The 22114-nt window shown below is 45.7% G+C and overlaps 1 protein-coding gene across 7 annotated transcripts in view; it reads left to right on the forward strand.

The window, feature by feature from the left end:
- Positions 1 to 20996, forward strand: part of slc5a1 (solute carrier family 5 member 1) — a 159337-nt gene extending 138341 nt beyond the window's left edge. For 5 of the 7 annotated variants that reach the window (XM_072245054.1, XM_072245072.1, XM_072245039.1 and 2 more), the window contains 6 exons: positions 97 to 204; positions 1334 to 1484; positions 4348 to 4516; positions 8181 to 8396; positions 10836 to 10944; positions 20382 to 20996. In XM_072245054.1, coding sequence (XP_072101155.1) covers positions 97 to 204; positions 1334 to 1484; positions 4348 to 4516; positions 8181 to 8396; positions 10836 to 10944; positions 20382 to 20593 — 965 coding nt within the window. In that variant the 3' untranslated portion in view covers positions 20594 to 20996. The other 2 variants (XM_072245046.1, XM_072245062.1) reach the window with 2 other exon arrangements.
- The last annotated feature ends 1118 nt before the right edge of the window (positions 20997 to 22114 follow it).

Raw genomic sequence — 22114 nt, forward strand, 5'->3', positions numbered from 1 at the left:
CCTGTGTCTGTGGAGAGGCAATTAAACAATTCCTTCTCAAAGTGATTTCAATTTTTGAAAAATAACAGTTGTGCCTTTGATGTCTACCTTTTCCAGATGTCATAGCCTGTGTGGTGCCCAGTCTGTGTAAGCGGTACTGTGATGTGGAGGCTGGATGCAGCAACATTGCCTACCCCATGCTGGTGGTGAATTTAATGCCACGGGGTGAGTACCCACCTTCACAGGTAGAAGTGGAAGTGATGTGGGAACGTTTTTTGAAGTTAAACTTGTCACCTTGACCTCAAACTTTGGTGCCGTGTCTAGATGCATCACACATTTCTTTGTAAATCTACCTGTCCCTTGTCTGCAAAGGCAGAGGGGAACTGCATTCACGTCCTGCTAGGTGTTCTCTAAAACATCCACAACTTGTTAGACAACAAGGTGAAAGAGTAAAGAACATAGGACCCTACAGCACAGTACAGGTTTTTCAGCCCACAATGTTGAGCCGATCTTTTAAACTTCTCCAGATCAATCTAACCCTTCCCTACTACATAGCCCTCCATTTTTCTATCATCCATATCCCTGTCTAAGAGTTTCTTAAATGCCTCTACCACCGGCTCTGGCTTGGTGTTCCTCACACCCACCACTCACTGTGTAAAGAAACTTACCTCTGACAAGAGAAAATCTGTAGATGCTGGAAATCCAAGCAACACACACACACAAAATGCTTGAGGAACTCAACAGGCCAGGCAGCACCTATGGAAAAGAGCAAACAGTCGACAATTCGGGCCAAGACCCCTCATCAGGACTGGAGATAAGAAAGACAAGGGTGCTTTGGGGATGTGCATCTTTCCTGTGCCCCTCGGTTTCCTATTTCTACCATCCTGCCCAAGAGAATCCCTGGCTTTGAACCATCCATCGGCCCTGCAGTTCCGTTAGGGCAATGTAGCTGGAGTCTTCCAGGGTTCAGACTCCTCACTCAGGGTCCGACCAGATAATGTGTGAGAATTAAAGGTGAGGACTGATTTTCTGATCTGATGAGAGCTTTGGATATTGGACCATGCTGATGGAAAAGTATTTTTTCTGAGTGTGATAATCTGGCTGGAAATTCCATTCAGTAATTCCAAGTCACCTCACATTCCTATAGAAAGTAACAGACAAGTTGATCGAACTCTACACTGACCAATGTAGTCTTTGTAGATCGTCATCTTTGTAGGATCACTATGGCTCACCCAATATGCGTGACCCTGATTTGTAGCAACGTTTGCCTGTTTGTCTCTCTCTTTCACAATACCTTGATGTCAATAGGCTGTGGGGTGAGGTGGTTCCATCTAAGCTGGTGTGTCTCTCTTAGGTCTGCGTGGTTTAATGTTGTCTGTAATGCTGGCGTCCTTGATGAGCTCGCTGACGTCCATCTTTAACAGCTCTAGTACACTCTTCACCATGGACATCTGGACCAAGATCAGGCCCAAAGCCACAGAGAAGGAACTGATGTTAGCAGGGAGGTAAGGATGCTCTCCACTGTGTTTGAGACCTTGATTATAACAACTCAGACTTAGCAAGGAAGTATCGTGCAGTATTGAAAGGAAATCTTTGCTGATTCCTGCAATATAGCAGAGATGGTCATATGTGGGTAGTTGCAAATCAACCCTTCTCTCCTCATGCACATTTGAATTGGTTTATCATTGTCACATGTACTGAGATACTGTACAGTGAAAAGCTTGTCTTACAGATCAGATCATCACACGGTGAATTGAGGGAAAACAAGGTAAAACAATAACAATGCAGAATAAAGTGTAACAGCTGAGCTGCTGAGGTTTGAGATCAGAGTTTTCCTTCTCCTAGATGAGCTCCCAGCCATGGCTGATGAGTCACATCTTCCTGAAGTGACTGGTTTTAAGGTGCCAGTAACCTGCTTTTGCCTCTTCTCCTGTCAGTACTGTTCTTCCGGGCTTAGTAGCTAAGCCACATGTGAAGCCCAGGAGCTGGACTTGGTTGTCAGAGGCTATTTGAGGCACACACCATTGGGAGCATTTAAAAGACAGTGGGAGCTTGTCCCCATTACCACCCCCAACCGGCTGTAACAACCTTGAGGAACCACAGAGAAAATGCAGTGCAGGTAAACAATAAAGTACAAGATCAAAATGAGGTAGGTTGTGAGGTCAGGAGTCTTATCTTATCGTTCAGCGATAGAAGATATGCATAGACCTGATGATATGTGCTTACAGGCTTTTGCACCTTCTGCCCAATGGGAGAGGGGGGAAGGGAGAATTTTCAGGCTGGAAGGGTCTTCATGCTGGCTGCTTTACTGAGCGAGAAGTGTAGATAGAGTCCACGGCTGGTTTCTGTGATGTGTCCACAACTCTCTGCAGTTTCCTTTGGTCAACTCTCTGCAGTTTCCTTTGGTCACCAACAGAGCAGCTGCCACAAACAAGCCCTAAACCTATCTAAGAGGCTCTTAAAAGACCTTATTGTATCCACTTCCATCACTGCCACCAGCAGTGCATTCCATGCACCCACCACTCTCTGTGTGAAAAACTTATCCCTGACATCCCCTCGGTACCTATTTCAAAGCACCTTGAAACTGTGCTCCTTTGTGTTAGCCATTTCAGTCTTGGGAAAAAGCCCCTGGCTATCCACAGGATCAATGCCCCTCACCATCTTATAATGACCATTATAATTTACAACGACCAATTAACCTACCGACCAGTATGTCTTTGGACTGTGAGAGGAAACTAGAGCACCCGGAGGAAACCCACACATTCACAGGAAGAACGTACAAGCCCCATCCAGGCAGCGATGGTAATTGAACCCAGGTCACCCGCACTGTAAAGCGTTGTGCTAACCACTACGCCACCGTGCCGCCCTCTGACAGGAGAGGACAGTACACCATGGCGTATAAAGGGAAGGAGGTGGGGAACCAGAGGGAGGAATGTGTGGGTGATGGGCAGGTTGTGAGGGTAAGGGGGGGAGGTAATGGGGCCAGGGGGAGGTAACGGGACCAGAGGGATGGGAAAACAAAGTGGGAGGGGGGAACAGAAGGGAGTGGTTAGTAGAATATGAGGTATTGTTCCTCTAATCCAATGTGGAGTAGAGGATGTGGACAGATATGTTAGTGTGGAATCAAAATGGCTTGTCGTGGAAGATCCTGGCTGTTGGAGTGGATGGAGTGAATGTACTCCACAAGATGGTCCCTTGATTTACATTGGATCTCCTATTATAGAGGCCGCCGCTCTGGGATCACTGGAGACAATAAGCAACACCGATAGATCTGCAGGTAAAGAGTGCCTCATCTGGTTTGGGGCGGAGGTGTATGGTGATGAGGGAGGAGATGTAGAGGCAGCGATTACTCTTATCACAGTCAGAGGTGGGGAGGGACAAGTGGACAAGAGAGTGATCCCTGTGGAAAGTGAGGCGAGGAGTGGGTGGGAGGGGAAGATGTGCCTGCTGGTGGAATCCTGTTGGAGATGATGGGATAATGTGCTGGATGTTTGGTGAGGCAGGTGAGGACAAGAAAGACCCTATCCCTCTTATGTCAATATGGGGAGTGGGGTGAAGGCAAATGTGTGGGAACTGGAGGGGATGCAGTTGAAGGCTTCATTAGTAGCAGTGGTGGGAAAACCCCGTTTTCTGAAAAAGGTGGTCATCCCTTCACCCCCGCCCCCTCTCCCCCAGCAACCTACCAGATTCACCTGCCAGATTGTGCTGCTCTCCTACTCTGCTCTCCCTTTCCTTTTCAATCCTGATGCAGGGTCTCAGCACGAAACACAATCTGTTCTTTTCCCTCCATGAGTTCCTCCAGCATTTTGTGTGTGTTGCTTCTGGAAAATGATGATTGGTTTGTTGTTAGGTGTACAGTACTACAGTGCAAAACTTTGTCTTACATGTTATCTGAACTGCTTCCCTTCTCATAACAACTGAGGCAGTGCAAAGGAATACAGAATCTAGTGTTGCAACTACAGAGAAAGTGCAGTGCAGTGCAGGCAGGCAGAAAGAGCAAGGTGAAATAAACTGTAAAATTAAGAGTTCACCTTTGTTGCATAAGAGGCCAGTTCAATCGAGTGAGACAGAATCTATCCTTGAGCCTGGAGTTGTACATTTTCAAGCTTTTCTATCTTCTGCCTAATGAGAGGAAGGAACAGAGATAATTTCTGAGGTGGGTGGGTTCCTTAATTATGCTGACTTGCTTTCCCGAGGCAGCGAGAAGTGTAGGCAGAGTCCATGGAGGGGAGGCTGGTTTCCATGATGTGCTAAGTGCGTCCGCAAGTCTCTGTGGTTTCTCGCGGCCATTGGTAAAGTCTGTGCCTTGATACAAACTGAAGGTCAATGGGGAACATGCTGAATTTCTCTCCAATGTTGTGTTCTCAGGGTCTTCACGTTGGTCCTGATTGGCATCAGCATTGCTTGGATCCCAATAGTACAGAAGGCACAGAGTGGAAAGCTCTTTGACTATATCCAGTCCATCACCAGCTACCTGGGCCCTCCTATAGCCTCAATCTTCTTTCTCGGCATTTTTGTCAAGCGTGTCAATGAAAAAGTAAGTTTCTAAACTTCTCTGTGTCCATCCTTTCTCATTTTCTTTCTACTTACTTTTTCTAACAGGCAAACAGCCACACTGTCGGGAGGTTAGGACCTTACCAGTTGGGGCTTTCCCATCACCAAATAAGCACCTGCATGAATTCAAGTGTGGAGGTAGATTTCATCGCTGACATTCCACTTTGCCCTCTTTCCTGTGTCTGTTGTTTCCGGCGTTCAATTGTTCCCAGTCTGGCAAAGCCCTGATGTTGAAATTTTTATGAGTGTTCTTAAAATCTTCACATAATGTCGTCCTCTTTATAACCTTCAGAGATTCTGTCTGACTCTTGCACACTTCCCACTTTTCATTCCTCTTCCACAGGTAACACTGCCTCCAGTTGGCTCACCATTCTTACTTCAAAGCTCGTGACTCTTCGCTATTACTGAATCTAAACCCTGGAGCTTCTTGCTGTCCACAGCACTGGGTGCATCAGTTGAAGGTGGGAGCTTGAGAGATATTCCAAATCATTCAGAGACCAGGGAGAGCTCAGACATTATCAGCCACACCTGCAAGTAAGCAGTTGAGGTCCTGAGTGTGGTTACGGGTTGGACATCTGCGTGCACTGGTAGTTCAGGGGACGAGAGTTCCAATCCCAACAAACTGAGTCCCAGATTTCCACTGCAAAACCTGGCAGTGAAAAGCTGGTGTCAGTGAGGGAGACCATAAAGTAAACCTTGTCCCAAGATAGAATGTCCCCAAATGTCTCTACAACTGGTCATGATATATATTGTGCTCACTCAAGCACAGGAGCCCAGGAGGTTCCCCACTTTCCCTCTCACCAACATAACCCATGAGTAACCTGTGTCATGCCAGTAAGCCTGACTCTGAGCTGCTGATCAGCATAACCACGTGTGATCTGTGTCATACCGGTAAGCCTGATTCTGAACTGCGGTTCAGCATAACCCACATGAGACCTGTGTCATCCCACATGCAACCTGTATCATACCGGTAAGTCTGACTCAGAATTGCGGTTCAGTGTAACCCACGTGTTTGAATCAAAAGTTAGAAGGATAGAGAGAAACGGCCCTTTAATTTCATCTGGAGATAATACCACTATAGCAGGCTGCATTTTAAACAACAATTAGAGTACAGGAAGAAGACAGAGAGCTTAGTGACATGTTGCCTTGACAACAACCTTTCCCTCAATGTCAACAAAACAAAAGAGCTGGTCATTGACCTCATAAAAGGGGGCAGTGCATATGCTGCTGTCAACATCAATGGTGTTGAGGTGGAGGGGTGAGGGCTTCAAGATACATCATCTGTAGCCTGTTCTGGTCCTACCACATCAATATGCTGCCGACTGGCTCACTCTTGCCTGCAGGAGTACGTGCTGAGGGATGCACTCAAGCTTGGTGCGGCCACCGCGAAGGCCCGGTGGGGAAGGACCACAGTTTAAGGTTCATCACCCGTGGGAGTGGAAGGGATCGGGTGGGGAGGAGAATAACCCTCATCAGCAATGTGGACAGATGAATCAACATGGTGCCCCCGGAGTGGGTGGAATTGTTAATTTGGAAAAGGAATTAGAGCCAACGCCTGCCTTTATGGTTGATAATCTTATTGTAAATAAGTCTTAACTCTTGACCAAGGGTTGAGGGTAAATGAACGATTTATTGTAAACATCCTTCATTTGTATATGAACAGAGAGTCAACGCATAATTTTATTGTAAATAACTTTATTTATTGAATAAGGACTCAGGGTCAACGAATGTTTTTTTAAAATATGTATATAACTTTATTTTGTAATACTTCTGAATAACGTATTTTTGGGAGAAAAGAAAACCACATTAATATCATGGCCAAGAAAGTTCTCAAATGCTTCTTCTTCCTCAGGAAACTGAAGAATTCCACGTGACCTTGTCGATTCTTACAAGTTTTTATCAATGCACCATAGACAGCATTCTGTCCGGATGCAGTCACAAACAACAGAAAATCTGTGGAAGCTGGAAATCCAGGCAACACACACAGTGCTGGAGGAACTCAGCAAGCCAAACAGCATCTGTGGTAAAGAGTACTCCCGAAGGGTCTTGGCCTGAAACCTCGACCGTACTCTTTTCCATAGATGCTGCCTGGCCTGCTGAGTTCCTCCAGAATCTTGTATGTGCTGTTTTGATGCACAATGGTTGCTATGGCAACTGCTCTGCACGTGACCACAAGAAATAGCAGAGAGTTGTGGACACAGCACAGCACATCTCTGGAATCAGTCACCCTCTATGGACTCTGTCTCTACTTCTTGCTGCCTCAGTAAAGCAGGCAGCATATTTCAAAGACCCATCTCACACCAGACATTCTCTTCTCCCCTCTCCCATCAGGCAGAAGATACAAAAGCCTGAAAGCTTGCTCCACCAGGCTAGGGACAGCTTCTACTCCACTATTATCAGTCTCTTGAACGGACATCTTGTACAATAACATAGATTCTTGGCCTCACAAGTTACCTCATTATGACCTTGCACTTTATGTTTATCTGCACTGGACTTGTTCTGCAGCTTTTATACTTGGTTATTGTTTTACCTTTTTCTTGCCCAGATCACTGCTGTGATGATTTGATCTGTATCAACTGTGTACAAAACAAGCTTTTCAATGTAACACACATAAGTGCTGAAGGAACTCAGCAGGTCAGGCAGCATCTATGGAAAAGAGTAAACAGTTGATGCTTCGGTCCAAATCCCTTCATCAGGACTGAGAAATAAGGTGTGGGGGGGTGGGGGGAGACATGTCTGAATAAAAAAGTGGGGGGAGGGGAAAGAGGCTAGCTGGAAGGTGATAGGTGAAGCCAGCTTTTCACTGTATCTTGGTACATGTGACAATAATGAAGCAATATTAATACCAATACATTTGGCCCATCAAGTCTGTGCTGACCCTCAGCCACACGTTTACATTAATCCGACATCACTCTCATTTATTAATCTCCCCCTAGATTCTATTACCTACCTACATTTGGGGGCAGTTTACAGAGCCAATCAGCTTAGCAGCCTGCATATGTTTGGGATGTGGGAGGAAACCAGAGCATCCAGGAGAAACCTGTGGGGTTACAGAGAGAACCTGCAAGCTCCACACAGACAGCACCCAAGGTCAGGTGTGAGCAGCAGTTCAGAGGAAGACCGATCACAAGTCCTCAGGGTAACCTCTTCCATCTTCCCAGTGCAGCCCACATTCTGTGAACCCTGGTGAACTCTCCTCACCCAGACATGGAGTGTGGCTAAACCCAGGGACCACACCTCAATGGTGTCCAGTCTCCAAGCTGCTTCTCCCTTTGATCCCCTATCACAACCGGGGCTCGGACCCCACACTCCATTGACAAATGGCACATTCCAATGGAAAATAACATATATGGACAAAATAGTGAAAATAGAGAGATGACAACAGAGATATACAAAGTGATAAGAGGTATTCATCAAGTGGATCGCTGGACTTTATTCAGGGGTGGAAATTAACAAAAGAAGGGGGCATAATTTGGAGCAGAGTATACTGTACTGTTCTATGTTCCATTAACGAATAAAGTGCAAGCACACTGATGAATGACAAATGCTGCTTGACCTGCTGATTCTCTCCAGCAAATTGTGTGTTGCTCCTCATTCTAACATTTGAGGTATCATGTTTCTCTATCGAAGGGCTTTCTGTTTTTCAGGGTGCATTTTGGGGGCTGATTTTTGGCCTCGCTGTGGGCTTAGCACGAATGATCGCTGAGTTTGTCATTGGCACGGGCAACTGTGTGACTCCCTCCATGTGTCCAGTCATCATCTGTGGTATACATTATCTCTACTTCGCCATCATCCTCTTCGTTGTCACCTGTCTGGTGGTGCTCATCGTGTCCTTCCTGACAAAACCAATTCCAGACAAGCACGTGAGTCCAGACTTCTTCCCCTGTGGCACCTCTCTCTTCAGTAGATCTTAGGGCAGCCACTGTAAACTGTTTGGTCTATTGGAGATGATTGTGATGGTCAGTGTGTTTGGGATGGTTGTGATCGTCAGTGTCTTTGGGGTGGTTGTGATAGTCAGTATGCTTCTGATGATTGTGATCGTCAGTGTTTTTGGTATGGTTGTGTTGGTCAGTGTGTTTTGGATGGTTTTGCAAAGGGGGGCATTGGGAACGGACCCAAATGCAAGACACAGACACTGAAGTACTAGGAACAGGAACGGACAAAACTAAATGACAGGACAGGACGCAGACTAGGAGTAGGGACAGGAACACAGACTAGGCTAGGGGAGCAGGACCAGGTTGAGGGACTGGGAACAAGGACCCTGAGCGTGGACTTCGAGCCAGAGACTGGACAAGGGCCCAGAACCTGGGTCTTGACTTGGGCTCAGACCACAAAACTAGGCGAAGATATGACAAGGTTTGGGTAACGACCTGGCTTACCCGACGGAGGCAAGGAACAGGAAGGGGCAGAACCGACCGCAGGGTAACGACAAATGGCCTGGCTTAACCGACGGAGGCAAGGGACAGGAAGGGACAGAACCAACCGCGGGGTAACAGCAATTGGCCTGGCTTACCCGACGGAGGCAAGGGACAGGAAGGGAGCTAGGTCCGGGGTGGCTCCAAGACTCGAGGCGGCCGGTAACCTTGGCAGACTACGGAACAGACAAATCCATATCTCGATGACTGCACTAGCCTTCCACCGGTGGGTTGCTCCAAGGGGAGACTGACAAGATGACCCAGCAACCACACTCGATTCCAGGGTCACTTATGTTTCCAGCCCCAAGATGAGCATCAGGTGCTTATGGTTAAGTCCAACCAAAACAAGGGACCCATGGACCAGACCGTGAACCGGAATGCAGACTTTGGACTGGACCATGACAGATGGTTGTGATGGTCAGTGTGTTTTGGGATGGTTGTGATGATCAATGTGTTTGGGATGATTATTTTAGCCAGTCTGTTTGGGATGATTGTGATTGTCAGTGTGTTTCTGATGTTTGTGATAGTCTGTGTGTTTCTGATGCTTGTTACAGTCAGTGTGTTTTTGTTTCTGATGGTCAGTGTGTTTCTGATGGCTGTGATGGTCAGTGTGTTTGGGACTTTTGTGATGGGCAGTGTGTTTGGGATGCTTGTTATGGTCAGTGTGTTTCCGATGGTTATGATAGTTGGAGTGTTTCTGATGGTGTGATGGTCAGTGCGTTTGGGATGGTCATGATGGTCAGTGTGTTTCTGATGGTTGATGGTCAGGGTGTTTCTGGTGGTTGTGATGGTCAGTGTGTTTTTTATTTTTGATAGTTGTGTTGGTCAGTGAGTTTGGGATGGTTGTGTTGTTCTATGTTTTGGGATGGTTGTGATGGTCAGTGTGTTTCTGATGATTGTGATGGCAGTGTGTTTGGACTTTTGTGATGGTCACTGTATTCGGGACACTTGTGATGGTCAGTGTGTTTCTGATGGTTGTGATGGTCAGTGTGATTCTGATGGATGTGATGATCAGTGTGTTTGGAATGGTTGTGATGGTCAATTTGTTTGGGATGGTTGTGATGCTCAGTGTGTTTCTGATGGTGTGATGGTCAGTGTGTTTGGGATAGTTGTGATGGTCAGTGTGTTTCTGATGGTTGTGATGGTCAGTGGGCTTCTGATAGTTGTGATGGTCAGTGTGCTTCTGGTGGTTGTGGTGGTCAGTGTGTTTGGGATGGTTGTGATGGTCAGTGTGTTTCTGGTGGTTGTGGTCAGTGTGTTTGGGATGGTTGTGATGGTCAGTGTGTTTGGAATGCTTGTGATGGTCAGTGTGTTTCTGATAGTTGTGATGGTCAGTGTGTTTCTGATGGTTGTAATGGTCATTGTGTTTAGGACGTTTGTGATGGTCCGTGTATTTGTTATGGTTCTGGTGGTCACTGTTTTTGGAGCTAGCAATGATCTGGGACTGTCTGTTGAGATAATCAACTGGATTGTGATGGTCTCTGGGTTTTGGACAGTCAGTGAATTAGAACAGGCAATGAGTTTGGGTCTGTTGGGATGATTATATGGAATGGGATAGTCAGTGAGTCTGGGATGGTTTTTGAGGTTGGGTCACTGTTTTTGAGACCATGTTGTGTCTGGAGCCATCACTGTATTTGGGACAGTCTGAGTTTGGGGCAGTCAGTATGTCTGAGACCACGGTGTGTTTTGTATGATCAGCATGTTTGAGATGGTCTGTGTGTGTGTGTGTGTGTGTGTGTGTGTGTGTGTGTGTGTGTGTGTGGTGTGTTTAGTGTGTTTGTGACCGTCACTATGTCTGGGACAGTCACTTTGATAAGTAGACAACTCTTCCATCTCTGATGCTGGAGATTGTGATTCAGTGACGTTGTACCAACCACTGTCCTCTAGCTCTATCGCCTCTGCTGGACACTACGATACAGCACCGAGGAGCGTGAAGACTTGGACCAGGACGAATGGAAAAATGAAGGCACTGACAGCAGAATGGATGTTAGTGAAGGTACGGTAGTACATGCTCAGATCCAATGACATATTCTTGTAGGTATCTGCACTTAGTGGTCATACTCTCAATGGAACTGAGGATGCTTGCCAATGCTGGAACTTATTTTTGCTTTGTGCTTGGATATCACCAGCAAGGCCAGGTTAACTCCCCGAGCAGACTAGCTTGCTTGTATGCTAGTGCCCATGATGGAGTTGGCTGAGGTTACAACATTTCTGATCCTGTGCAGTGGCCCTCCAGATCAGGTGCAGCGCAGCAAGCTTGGGTCTGGTTCCTTGTAATGGCACAGCCAGTCAGAGACACAGAATTTAGGGAGAGAGTGAGCTGAGGCGCCTCGAGACAAGAGAAACTCTGAGATTCTGGAAACTGGAGCTAAAATCAGGCAAAGAAGTCAGAGGGTCTGTGGAGGGGGAGGGAGGGGAACGTCGACTCAGACCATGTGTTGGGCATTTTCATGCCTTACAAGGCACAAGTTGGAAGTCTGTGTGGGGTGCCACTCCTTGCACAGACACTCGAGCAATGTGTGGTTAAGAGCCTTGCTCAAGGACACAAACACGCTGCCACAGCTGAGGCTCGAACTAATGACCTTCAGATCACTAGACGAACGCCTTAACCACTTGGCCACGTGCCCAACACTAAGCAGTGGGGGAGAAATGGTCAACCCTGCATCAGAATTGTGAATGTAGTGGGGAGGTGCTGACAGTATAGAGAGGAGAAGAGGAGTTGAGGTGATAGGTGGTTCCAGGTGAGGTGGAGTTGTGGGCAGATGGAGCCAGGTGGTGGAGGGAGGGAATGCAGACAGCGACCAAAGCTAGAGACAACAAAGGGATGCAGATGGTGTGATCTGATGAGGAAGGAAAATGGTGAGTGGAAGTAGACAAGAGGGGGGAACGGTGAACAGATGGGAAGAGTGGGAAGGAGATAGAGGACCCATTGGGTGATAGGCCAGTGGAGGAGGAATTAAACTGGCAGGAGAAGGGAAGGTCAGTACTGTCCCTGTGGACTGAACACAGGCCGTCCTCAAAGCCAGTGGCCCTGTGCCAGCTTGTTGGTGTGGTGTCCATCTCGTTTACCCATATTCTGTGCCCAGCCAGGGGTTGAATACGTGGTTGTGGGGGGCAGGGGGCAAGGAGACCCCTCTGTTTGCTGCTAGATTTCCCCCACTCCAAGGTGCCAGCCACTGTTGTGATCCAGCCCCTCGCAACGCTGCTGGTGGGCTGTCATCTTCCATGATTAGGACCTCTCTGTTCCCCTGACACCCAGAACAAGACCCTCCCCATTTCCCATTACATCCTCAGCATTCATCGAGAGTACGCCTGCATTCAGGCAGTCCTCTCAGTTAGAAGGGCCTGGTTGTTTATGCTCACTGAGGCACCTGAGGGCATCTTTTTAATTCTGGAGACCCAAGAGATGGCAGATGCTGGAACATGAAGCAACTCACAAACTGCATCTATGGTGGGGAAGTGAAGAGTCAACATTTCAAGTTATGACCTTTCAGTTGGACTGGGTTTCAAATATCAATATTACATTTGCCCCCATAGATGCAGAGTTCCTCCAGCAGCATCTTTAATTTTACCTGTCTCTAGAATTTCACCATCACAGCTGAAATCTTCCTCCTTAGTGAACACAGATTGCTAAGTAACAGTGACCTCAGTTATTACAGATGATCAGACTGCTGTCTGTAAGGAGATTGTACATTTGCCCCCATGGTTTCTAACAGATGCTTCCATCTCCTCCCACATTCCAAAGATGTATGGGTTAGGGTTAGTGAGCAGTATGTTGGCACTGGAGCATGGCAACAATTGTGGACTGCACGTCCATGGACAAAAAACAACGCATTTCATTGTATGTTTCAATGTACACGTGATGGAGAAAGTTAACCTTTTATCTTTTAATATACTTTAGTGACACTTTAGAGTTTTCAGCTGGTTTCACTTATACCATTCTGTGGTGTGAATGCTAGTTACAAAGGAGCCCCTGTTGCATCATAAAGAGGCTCCTGTCTGGGTGTGTCCATAGGTTTATTTCCACATCTCTGAAGGCAGGTTAGAGTACACTTCTGTCTGACTGCTGGGGCTGTGTGTGCTGTTGCAGTTATAGCAGTCAGTGTTTCAGTGAGCTGACAAAGGCTGTGTACATTCCCACACACTGACAACTTGGCCTCCCAAATTTTCCTATCATGTGACATATGGTTTCCTGACCTCTCAGCCACCAGTTTCCCCTGACCGCCGTGACCAAGTACTGAAGAAAATGTCCTTTTTTTTAGCGATACAGCATGGAGTTGGGCCTCCGAGCTGAGGCTCCCCAGCAACGCCCGACAGCCCCGAGAAGCCTTCACCTAATCACAGGACAATTTACAATGACCAAGTACCCTACACAATCTTTGGACTGTGGGAGGAAACCAGAACAGAAGGGGTACACCTATGCAATCCACAGGGACCTGCTTACAGACAGCGCTGTCTGATCACATCAGTCATAGCACTGGATGTGGCTGTTACTACCACTGCTCAACACATAGCATGACTGCCGGTTTTACAGCTCAGGCAATGACCAGGGACAGGAGGAGAAAAAAATGGAGAGAGAGGAGAGAGATGGAGGGAAAGAGTTTGAAAAGACAGTAACAAAGAGAAAGAGGGAGATACAGAACATAGAAGAGAGGGAATGAAGAGAGATAGGAAGAGGCAACAAAGAAAGGAGGAGGGAGGGACAAAGAAGAGATAGTGAGAGAAGAGAGAGAGGGAGAAATGTGGGTGAGACAGGGAGAAGGAGAGGGAGAGAGGTGTGGGAGAGAGAAAGAGATAGGAGAGAGGAGGAGGGGAGAGAGGGAGAGAGAGAGAGGAGTATTAACATGTTGGGCTAATGACCTTCATTAAAACAGGGAAGATTTACAAGTTTTACCCATTTCCACAATGAGAACTTCCAGCCCTTGTTCTGAGATTTCTGGATTGCTGCCATTAATGCCCTTACTACTCAGTGCCCGACACTCTAAAATGCACCCATGTTCACCAACACTCATGCTTTATTCCTGCTCCATTTCGATCCTTGTAACAATGTGATTTTGAAAGCCATTCCAAGGTAATTGGTGCGCTAAAACACGTCACTTCAGAGTTCATCTAGCTCATGGTAGTCTGTGTCCCTCAACACACAGACTTGTGGAAATCACAGTGCCCTACAGAAATTCACTACTCCCGTTGTACAGGTTTGTCAGCACTGGGTATAAAGCAGGTACTGGATTGAAGTGTCTCCTCTGATCTGTCCCTCCAATTAGCCACGCTGTAGTGTGGCTTGAACAAGCTATCTGTCATCTGCACATCTCCACCATCAGGGCTACTCTCTTTGGCTCACCTCTCCTCTTAATTTCTTGGAATTTTCTTGTTTGATTTCCACAGTGCTGTTGGTTTTGAAAATCGTGTTTGGTCATTCAAAGTTAATATTAAACTCTCCTATTTTGTTATGTGTAAACAAGGTTCTCTATTTCCTCCTGTTGTTTCATTGGCTGTGATATCCAACGATATGGCGGGTAGTGCTGCTATCTCGCAACTCCAGCGAACTGGGTTTGACCCTGACCTTGGGTGCTGTTTGAATGGAGTTGACCCGATCAGGTGCTCTAGTTTAGCCACATCCCAAAGACATGTAGGGTATGTTACAGAATCGAAAAGCGCTGATGGACATGTGGTGGGTGGGGGGGAGAGAATATTGTAGAGATGCAGGGGAATGGTACTAATGGGATTGTTCTGCTGGGAGCTGGCATAGGTCTGATGGGCTGAATGGCCTGTTCTGTGCTGCACAGGGTAGCGTTCTGGCATAGTAACTCAGAGCTTTTCTATTCTCGTCACCAGTGTAGTATATAGTGGGATTGTTTTACACCAGGCCAGATAAAACTCACTATCACTCAGTTGGCAGGGCATCAAGGAACTGGCAGCACCCCATGAGGCAGTGGGATCAATATGGTTCCAGAAGCAACCTAACGAACACCAGGTAGCCATTGGAATGTCTACAGCATTCTCAAAATGGTTCAAAGTGGAAATTCTGCTTTGACATTTATCAGCAACACAAAAAGACAAATAATTATTTCCCATGATGGCCTTTGTAGTTTGTTTCTTTGGCTTTTGTCAGCTAAGTACATTTGAGTTCTATGTGACGCACATAATTGCACAGATACTGATGCCCAGACACACACTGTACATACGACCAAACATGCTTCATTCATGTAAATTAGAAAACACATAAATATACTGCACGTGTATCCATACACACAGATACACACACACACACACACACACACACACACAACTACACACAGAGACAGACAGACACACACACACACACACACACACACACACACACACACACACTACACACAGAGACAGACAGACACACACACACAGACACACACACACACACACACACACACACAGAAACAGAGACAGATGACAGACAGACACACACACACACTCACACTTACACACAGATACACAGACACACTCACACCTACACACTCACACTCTCACACTTACACACAGATACACAGACACACATGTATACACACTGATGTATGCACACAGACACACATAGACACACATAGACACACATGTATACACACACACACACACACACATAAGGGAACAGTCTGGTGCTGATTTTTAGTATTAAAGCTGATTACGGCTGATGTGAACTTTGTACTCCACACACAGAGCAGTTGGCAACCACGCAAACTGCGTGACTCCCTGCCAAGTTGCCAGGGTCCAAACTGCACAATCTGACCTATGCCTCTGATTGTCTGCAAAACTGCGTATGAATTCAGTTTCTGGAGAAGTAAAGGCAGGACAGAGAAACAGCCGAGATTACTTGCTCCTGGCTGTTTCCGCTCACAGCCCTGACTGACAGAAATTGTATGGGGCAAGTTTTAAACACAAAGAGTGGTGGATGCCTGGAATGTGCTGCCTGGGGTAGTGGAGCAGCTAAGTACAACAGAGGTGTTTAAGAGGCTCTTATGTAAAGATCAGATTAGCATAGCTTTACTGATCACATGTACATCAAAACATATAGTGAAAAGCATTGTTTTGCATCAAATCAAATGAGCAAAGATTGTGCTGGGCAATGTCACTGCGCTCCTGGTACCAACAGCTCACCAACCCTACCTGTACGTTGTACTTTGGGATATGGGAGGAAACCAGAGCACCTATCCTGTCACGCAGAGAATGTACAAATTCCTTTTAGACAGTGGCAGGGACCAAACTCCAATCTCACTACTGACTGCTGAACCACAACACGACCGTACCACCCGTGACAAGCGCATGAAGGTGCTGGAAATGGGAGGATGTAGACATTGTGAAGGCAGAAGGGATTCACTTAATTATTTGATTAGTTCATAAGACTATAGGAGCAGAACGAGGCCAATCGGCCCATCAGGTCTGCTCAACATTCCATCATGGCTGATTTATTATCCCCTCAACCCCATTTTCCTGCCTTCTCCTTTTGTCCTGACTAGCCAAGAACCCGTCCACCTCCACTTTAAATATATTCCATGACTTGGCCTCCACAGCTGGCCCCGGCAATGAATTCCACAGACACATAACCCTCTGGCTAAAGGAAGTTCCCCTTCTCTCTGTTCTAAGTCGATATCCCTCTCTTCCGAGGCTGTGCGCTCTAATCCTAAACTCACCAACAATAGGAAACATCCTCCCACATCCACTCTATCTCGGCCTTTCAATTAGTTTGAATGAGATCCCCCTCCCCACCACCATTTTTCTAAACTCCAGTGAGCGCAGTCCCAGAGCCATCAAACAATCTTCATACGTTAACCCTTTCATTCCCAGAATTATTCTTGTGAACCTCCTCTGGATCCTCTCCAATGCCAGCACATCTTTTCAAAACTGCTCACAAGTGCAATCTGACCAGTGCCTTATAAAGCCTCAGCATTACATCTTTGATTTTATATCCTAGTCCCCTTGAAATTAATGTTAACATTGCAATTGTCTTCCTTAACACCAACTCAATCTGCAAGTTAACCTTCAGGGAATCCTGCAAAAGGACTCCAAAATCTGTTTGCACCTCTGATTTTTTAATTTTCTTCACATTTAGAAATAACCTATGCCTTTATTCCTTCCACCAAAGTGTGTGACTTTATACTTCCCTGGATTATATTCCATCTGCCACTTTTTTGCCCATTCTCCCAATCTGTCCAAGGCCTTCTGCAGACTCTCCACCACCAGCCATTCCACTTATCTTTGTAATGTTTGCAAACTTGGCCACAAAGCCATCAATTCTGTTATCCGAATCATTGACATATAACGTGAAAAGATGCAGTCCTAATACCATCCCCTGCGGAACACCACTAGTCACCAACAGCCAACAAGAATAAGCCCCCTTTATTCTGACTCTTGCCTCCTGCCAGTCAGCCAATCTTCAATCTCCATTCTAGTGTATTTCCTGTAATACCATGGGCTCTTATCTTGTTAAGCAGCCTCAGGTGTGGCACCTTGTCAAAGACCTTCTTAAAATCCAAGTAAACAACATCTACTCACGCTCCTTTTTCTATCTTGCCTGTTATTTCTTCAAAGAATTCCAACAGATTTGTCAGGCAAGATTTCTCCTTAAGGAAACCATGCTGACTTTGGCCTACCTTATCATGCAACTCCAAGTACCCCAAAACATTATTCTTATTAGTCAACTGCAACATCTTCCCCACCACTGAAATCAGGCTAACTGGCCAGAGTGCAGTGACATTTACAATTTTCCAGTCCTCCAGAACCATTCCTGAATCTAGTGACTCTTGAAAGATCATTACTCATGCCTCCACAATCTCTTCAGTTATCTCTTCCAGAACCTTGGAGTATAGTCCATGTGGTGTAGGTGACTTATATGCCTTCAGACTTTTCAGCTTCCCAAGCACCTTCTCCTTAGTAATAGCAACAACACTCACTTCTGCCCCCTGACACTTTCAAATTTCTGGCATACTGCTTGTCTTCCACAGTGAAGACTGATGGAAGAAACTGATGAATTCAGTTCATCCTTCATTTCCTTGTTCCCTATTACTATCTCTCCGGCATCATATTCCAGTGCTTCAATATCCACTCTCAACTCTCTTTTACCCTATATATCTGAAAAAAGTTTTGGTATCTATTTTATGTTATTGACTACCTTACCTTCATATTTAATCTTTTCTCTCCTTATGGCTTTTTTAGTTGTTTTCTGTTGATTTTTAAAAGCTCCCCAATCCTCTAACTTCCCACTAATAATTACTATATTCTATGCACTCTCTTTACTTTTATGCTGTCTCTGACTTACCTTGTCAGCCACGGTTGTGCCATCCACCCTACAGAATACTTCTGTGGGATGTGTCTATCCTATGCCTTATTGTTTCCAGAAACTCCAGCCATTGTTGTTCTACTGTCATCTCTGCTAGTGTCCCCTTCCAATCAACTTTGGCCAGATCTTCTCTCATGCTTCTGTAATTCCCTTTACTCCACTGTAATACTAATACATTTGACTTTACCTTCTACAGGGTGAATTCTATCATATTATGATTATTGTCTCCTCAGAGTTCCTTTACCTTAAGCTCCCTAAGCAAATTTGATTCATTACACAGCACCCAATCCAGAATTCCCTTTCTCCTCGTGGCCTCAACCACAAGCTGCTCTAAAAAGCCATCTTGCAGGCATTCAACAAATTCCCTCTCTTGGAATCCAGCACCAACCTGATTTTCCCAATCTATCTGCATATTGAAATCCCCCACGACTATTATTTCTGGAAACAATTCGTAAGGCATTGCCCTTTTGCATGCCTTTTCTATCACCCATAGTAATTTGTAGCCCACATCCTGGCTATTGTTCAGGGGCCTATGTATAACTCCCATTAGGGTCTTTTTACTCTTGCAGTTTCTTAATTCCACCCATAAAGATTCTACATCTTTCAATCCTATATCACCTTTTTCTAAGGATTTGATTTCATTTTTTACCAGCAGGGCCACCCATCCCTTTTGCTTATCCGCCTGTCCTTTGGATACAATGATTTTTTTTCTTTATTTATGAACTTCTTTCAGTCATGACTCAGTGATGCCCACAATATCATAACTGCCAATCTCTAACTATCCTACAAGATCATCTATATACTGCATGCATTCTAATATAACACCTTCAGTCCTGTATTCATCACCCTTTTCAATTTTATAGAAACATAGAAAACCTACAGCACAATACAGGCCCTTTGGCCCACAAAGCTGTGCCGAACATGTCCTTACCTTGGAACGACCTAGGCTTTACCCATAGCCCTCTATTTTTTTGAGCTCCATGTATCCATCCAGGAGTCTCTTAAAAGACCCTATCATTTCCACCTCCACCGCCGCCGCCAGCAGCCCATTCCACGCACTGTCCCCATGTTACACTTCAATTCATCCCACTGACTGCAATTTTGCTCTGCCAGCTGCTTGTCCTTTCTCACAGTCTCACCACACACTGCATCTACTTGTATACCAATTGCTCCATCCTCAGCCCTATCAGTTCAGCGCAACACTGTGGAGCAACGGTCCTGTTCCTGTGCCGTACTGTTCTACATATTTAAGTCATCCTGTTCAGTGGGCTCACCCTGCATGTGAAACTTCGGATTGCACCCTGGCTCCTCTCACTAGAGGGCAGCACTGAGTTTTACCTACTCCTTCTGTCTTTGGGCACAAGGGGATGAAGAAGCAAGTGGAGGTGTAAAATCATGAGGACCACAGATAGGTTGAATGCATTCAGTCTTTTTCCCAGAGTTGGGGAATCAAGAATTAGGGGCATAGGGTTAAGGTGAAAGGGGAAGAAATTAATCGGAATTTGAGAGGCAACTTTCTCACACAAAGAGTGGTATATATGTGGAACAAACTGCCAGAGGAGGTGGTTGAGGAAGGTACAATAACAACTTCTGAAACACTCTATGAATCGATGAATGACTCTCCCTAATGGGACTTTAAATGAGAGGCAGGCCTATCAAGAAGGGAAATCTGAAATGCCAAGGAAAGTGGGAATCTCCTCCAAAAATGTAGAATGAGCTATGAGAGGAAACAGTTAGGGCAATATCATTTAAAAAGCATTTCAGAATGCGTTTGTGTACATTTCTCTGATATTAAATTTGACCTCTGAACCTTTGAACTTTGACAGATACCTGGAAGGGTGGGGCTTAGAGGACCAAATGCAGGAGATTGGGACTTGCTGATTGGGTACCATGGTTGGCATGGATTAGATGGACCGGAGGGCCTGTATCCATGCCATATCACTCTATGACTCGAAAGGGCTGTGGTTTCTGACAGTCAAAGCTGAGCTAACCGGAGGACTATTAGTGAATTCAGCAGGTGTTTTGAAGGACTGGGATACTGACTGAGGGTGAAATACATGGCCTAAAAGCAAGATGAATAAGCTTCAAACCCCCGCCCATCCCTTTGGCTGTTCCTGTCACTGCAGAAGCTCCCCAGGATGTAAAGTGCTGGAAGAAAGCCTACAACTGGTTCTGTGGGTTCGACCAGCCGACCCAGAAGTTGAGCAAAGAGGAAGAAGAAGCCCTTCAGAAGAAACTGACCGACGTCTCAGAGGTGCCCCTATGGAGAAACGTGGTCAACGTTAATGCCATCATCTTGCTGTCTGTCTGTGTCTTTTTCTGGGCCTTTTATGCATAAGTTGCAATGTTTTTTCACCTCTGTGCACAGTACGTGGCTTATACACTTCTCTCTGATGAATGCACACCTGGATTAATTCAAACATTCTACAACACTATGTCATTTTTAAGACTCCCGTAGCTTTTTTATTTTTCACTTTCTCAGAAAGTAAAGAAAGCCATTGCCAAACAAAAAAAAACCATAATGCAGTTATCTCCTCCTGGTTATCATCTCACACACAAGTACATCTGCAACACTGCAGTGGAATTAGGAACCATTTTACAACAATGTGTGCAACCAGCAGAATTCCTGCTTCCACACCCCTCATCAAGGCAACCTGAAGAGATAGCTTTGAATGAGAATAATTTATTAAAATTTTTAAATGTGCAATAGCTCTGGATAGAAATAAAACTGCAATTGGAAATCTAATGGTAAGCTCTGGTTCCTTGTTTTCAATGTTAATCCAAACTTTCACATCACTAATCCTCCATTTCTGTAGATCTTTCTGTTGCTACTTCTTCTCAAGCCCATCACCCCTACTGGGGCATAGATTGCCAAAAGTAGCTCGCCAGAGTCCTCTGTCCTGGGCTGGTAGGTGAAGATCCTTCCTCTCCCAATGATAAAGTCTTTGGAGCTTCTTTTGGCATGTCTGTAATATTGGGTTTCTTTGGGGATAAGTTTGCTAACCCCATGCCCAACCCTCCCCCTTTCACAGTCAGGCTTGGGACAGTCCATGGCAGAGTTACTTAAATGCTCAGTGATTCAAAGATCAAAGCTCAAAGTAAATATATCATCAAAGCTCATATATGTCACCATGTACAACCCTGAGATTCATTTTCTGGCCTGCATGCTCAATAAATCCATAATAGAATAATAACCATAATAGAATCAATGAAGAACTGCACCAAATAACAGCACATTTGGAAAGCGGTGAAATGATCGGACAAAGTCAGCATGGATTTGTGAAAGGAAAATCATGTCTGACGAATCTCATAGAATTTTTTGAGGATGTAACTAGTAGAGTGGATAGGGGAGAACCAGTGGATGTGGTATATTTGGATTTTCAGAAGGCTTTTGACAAGGTCCCACACAGGAGATTAGTGTACAAACTTAAAGCACACGGTATTGCGGGTAAGGTATTGGTGTGGGTGGAGAGTTGGTTAGCAGACAGGAAGCAAAGAGTGGGAATAAACGGGACCTTTTCAGAATGGCAGGCGGTGACTAGTGGGGTACCGCAAGGCTCAGTGCTGGGACCCCAGTTGTTTACAATATATATTAATGACTTGGATGAGGGAATTAAATGCAGCATCTCCAAGTTTGCGGATGACACGAAGCTGGGTGGCAGTGTTAGCTGTGAGGAGGATGCTAAGAGGATGCAGGGTGACTTGGATAGGTTGGGTGAGTGGGCAAATTCATGGCAGATGCAATTTAATGTGGATAAATGTGAAGTTATCCACTTTGGTGGCAAAAATAGGAAAACAGATTATTATCTGAATGGTGGCCGATTAGGAAAAGGAGAGGTGCAACATGACCTGGGTGTCA

The sequence above is a fragment of the Mobula birostris genome, chromosome 2 (genome assembly GCF_030028105.1).
Source record: "Mobula birostris isolate sMobBir1 chromosome 2, sMobBir1.hap1, whole genome shotgun sequence".
NCBI classification, from domain to species: domain Eukaryota; kingdom Metazoa; phylum Chordata; class Chondrichthyes; order Myliobatiformes; family Myliobatidae; genus Mobula; species Mobula birostris.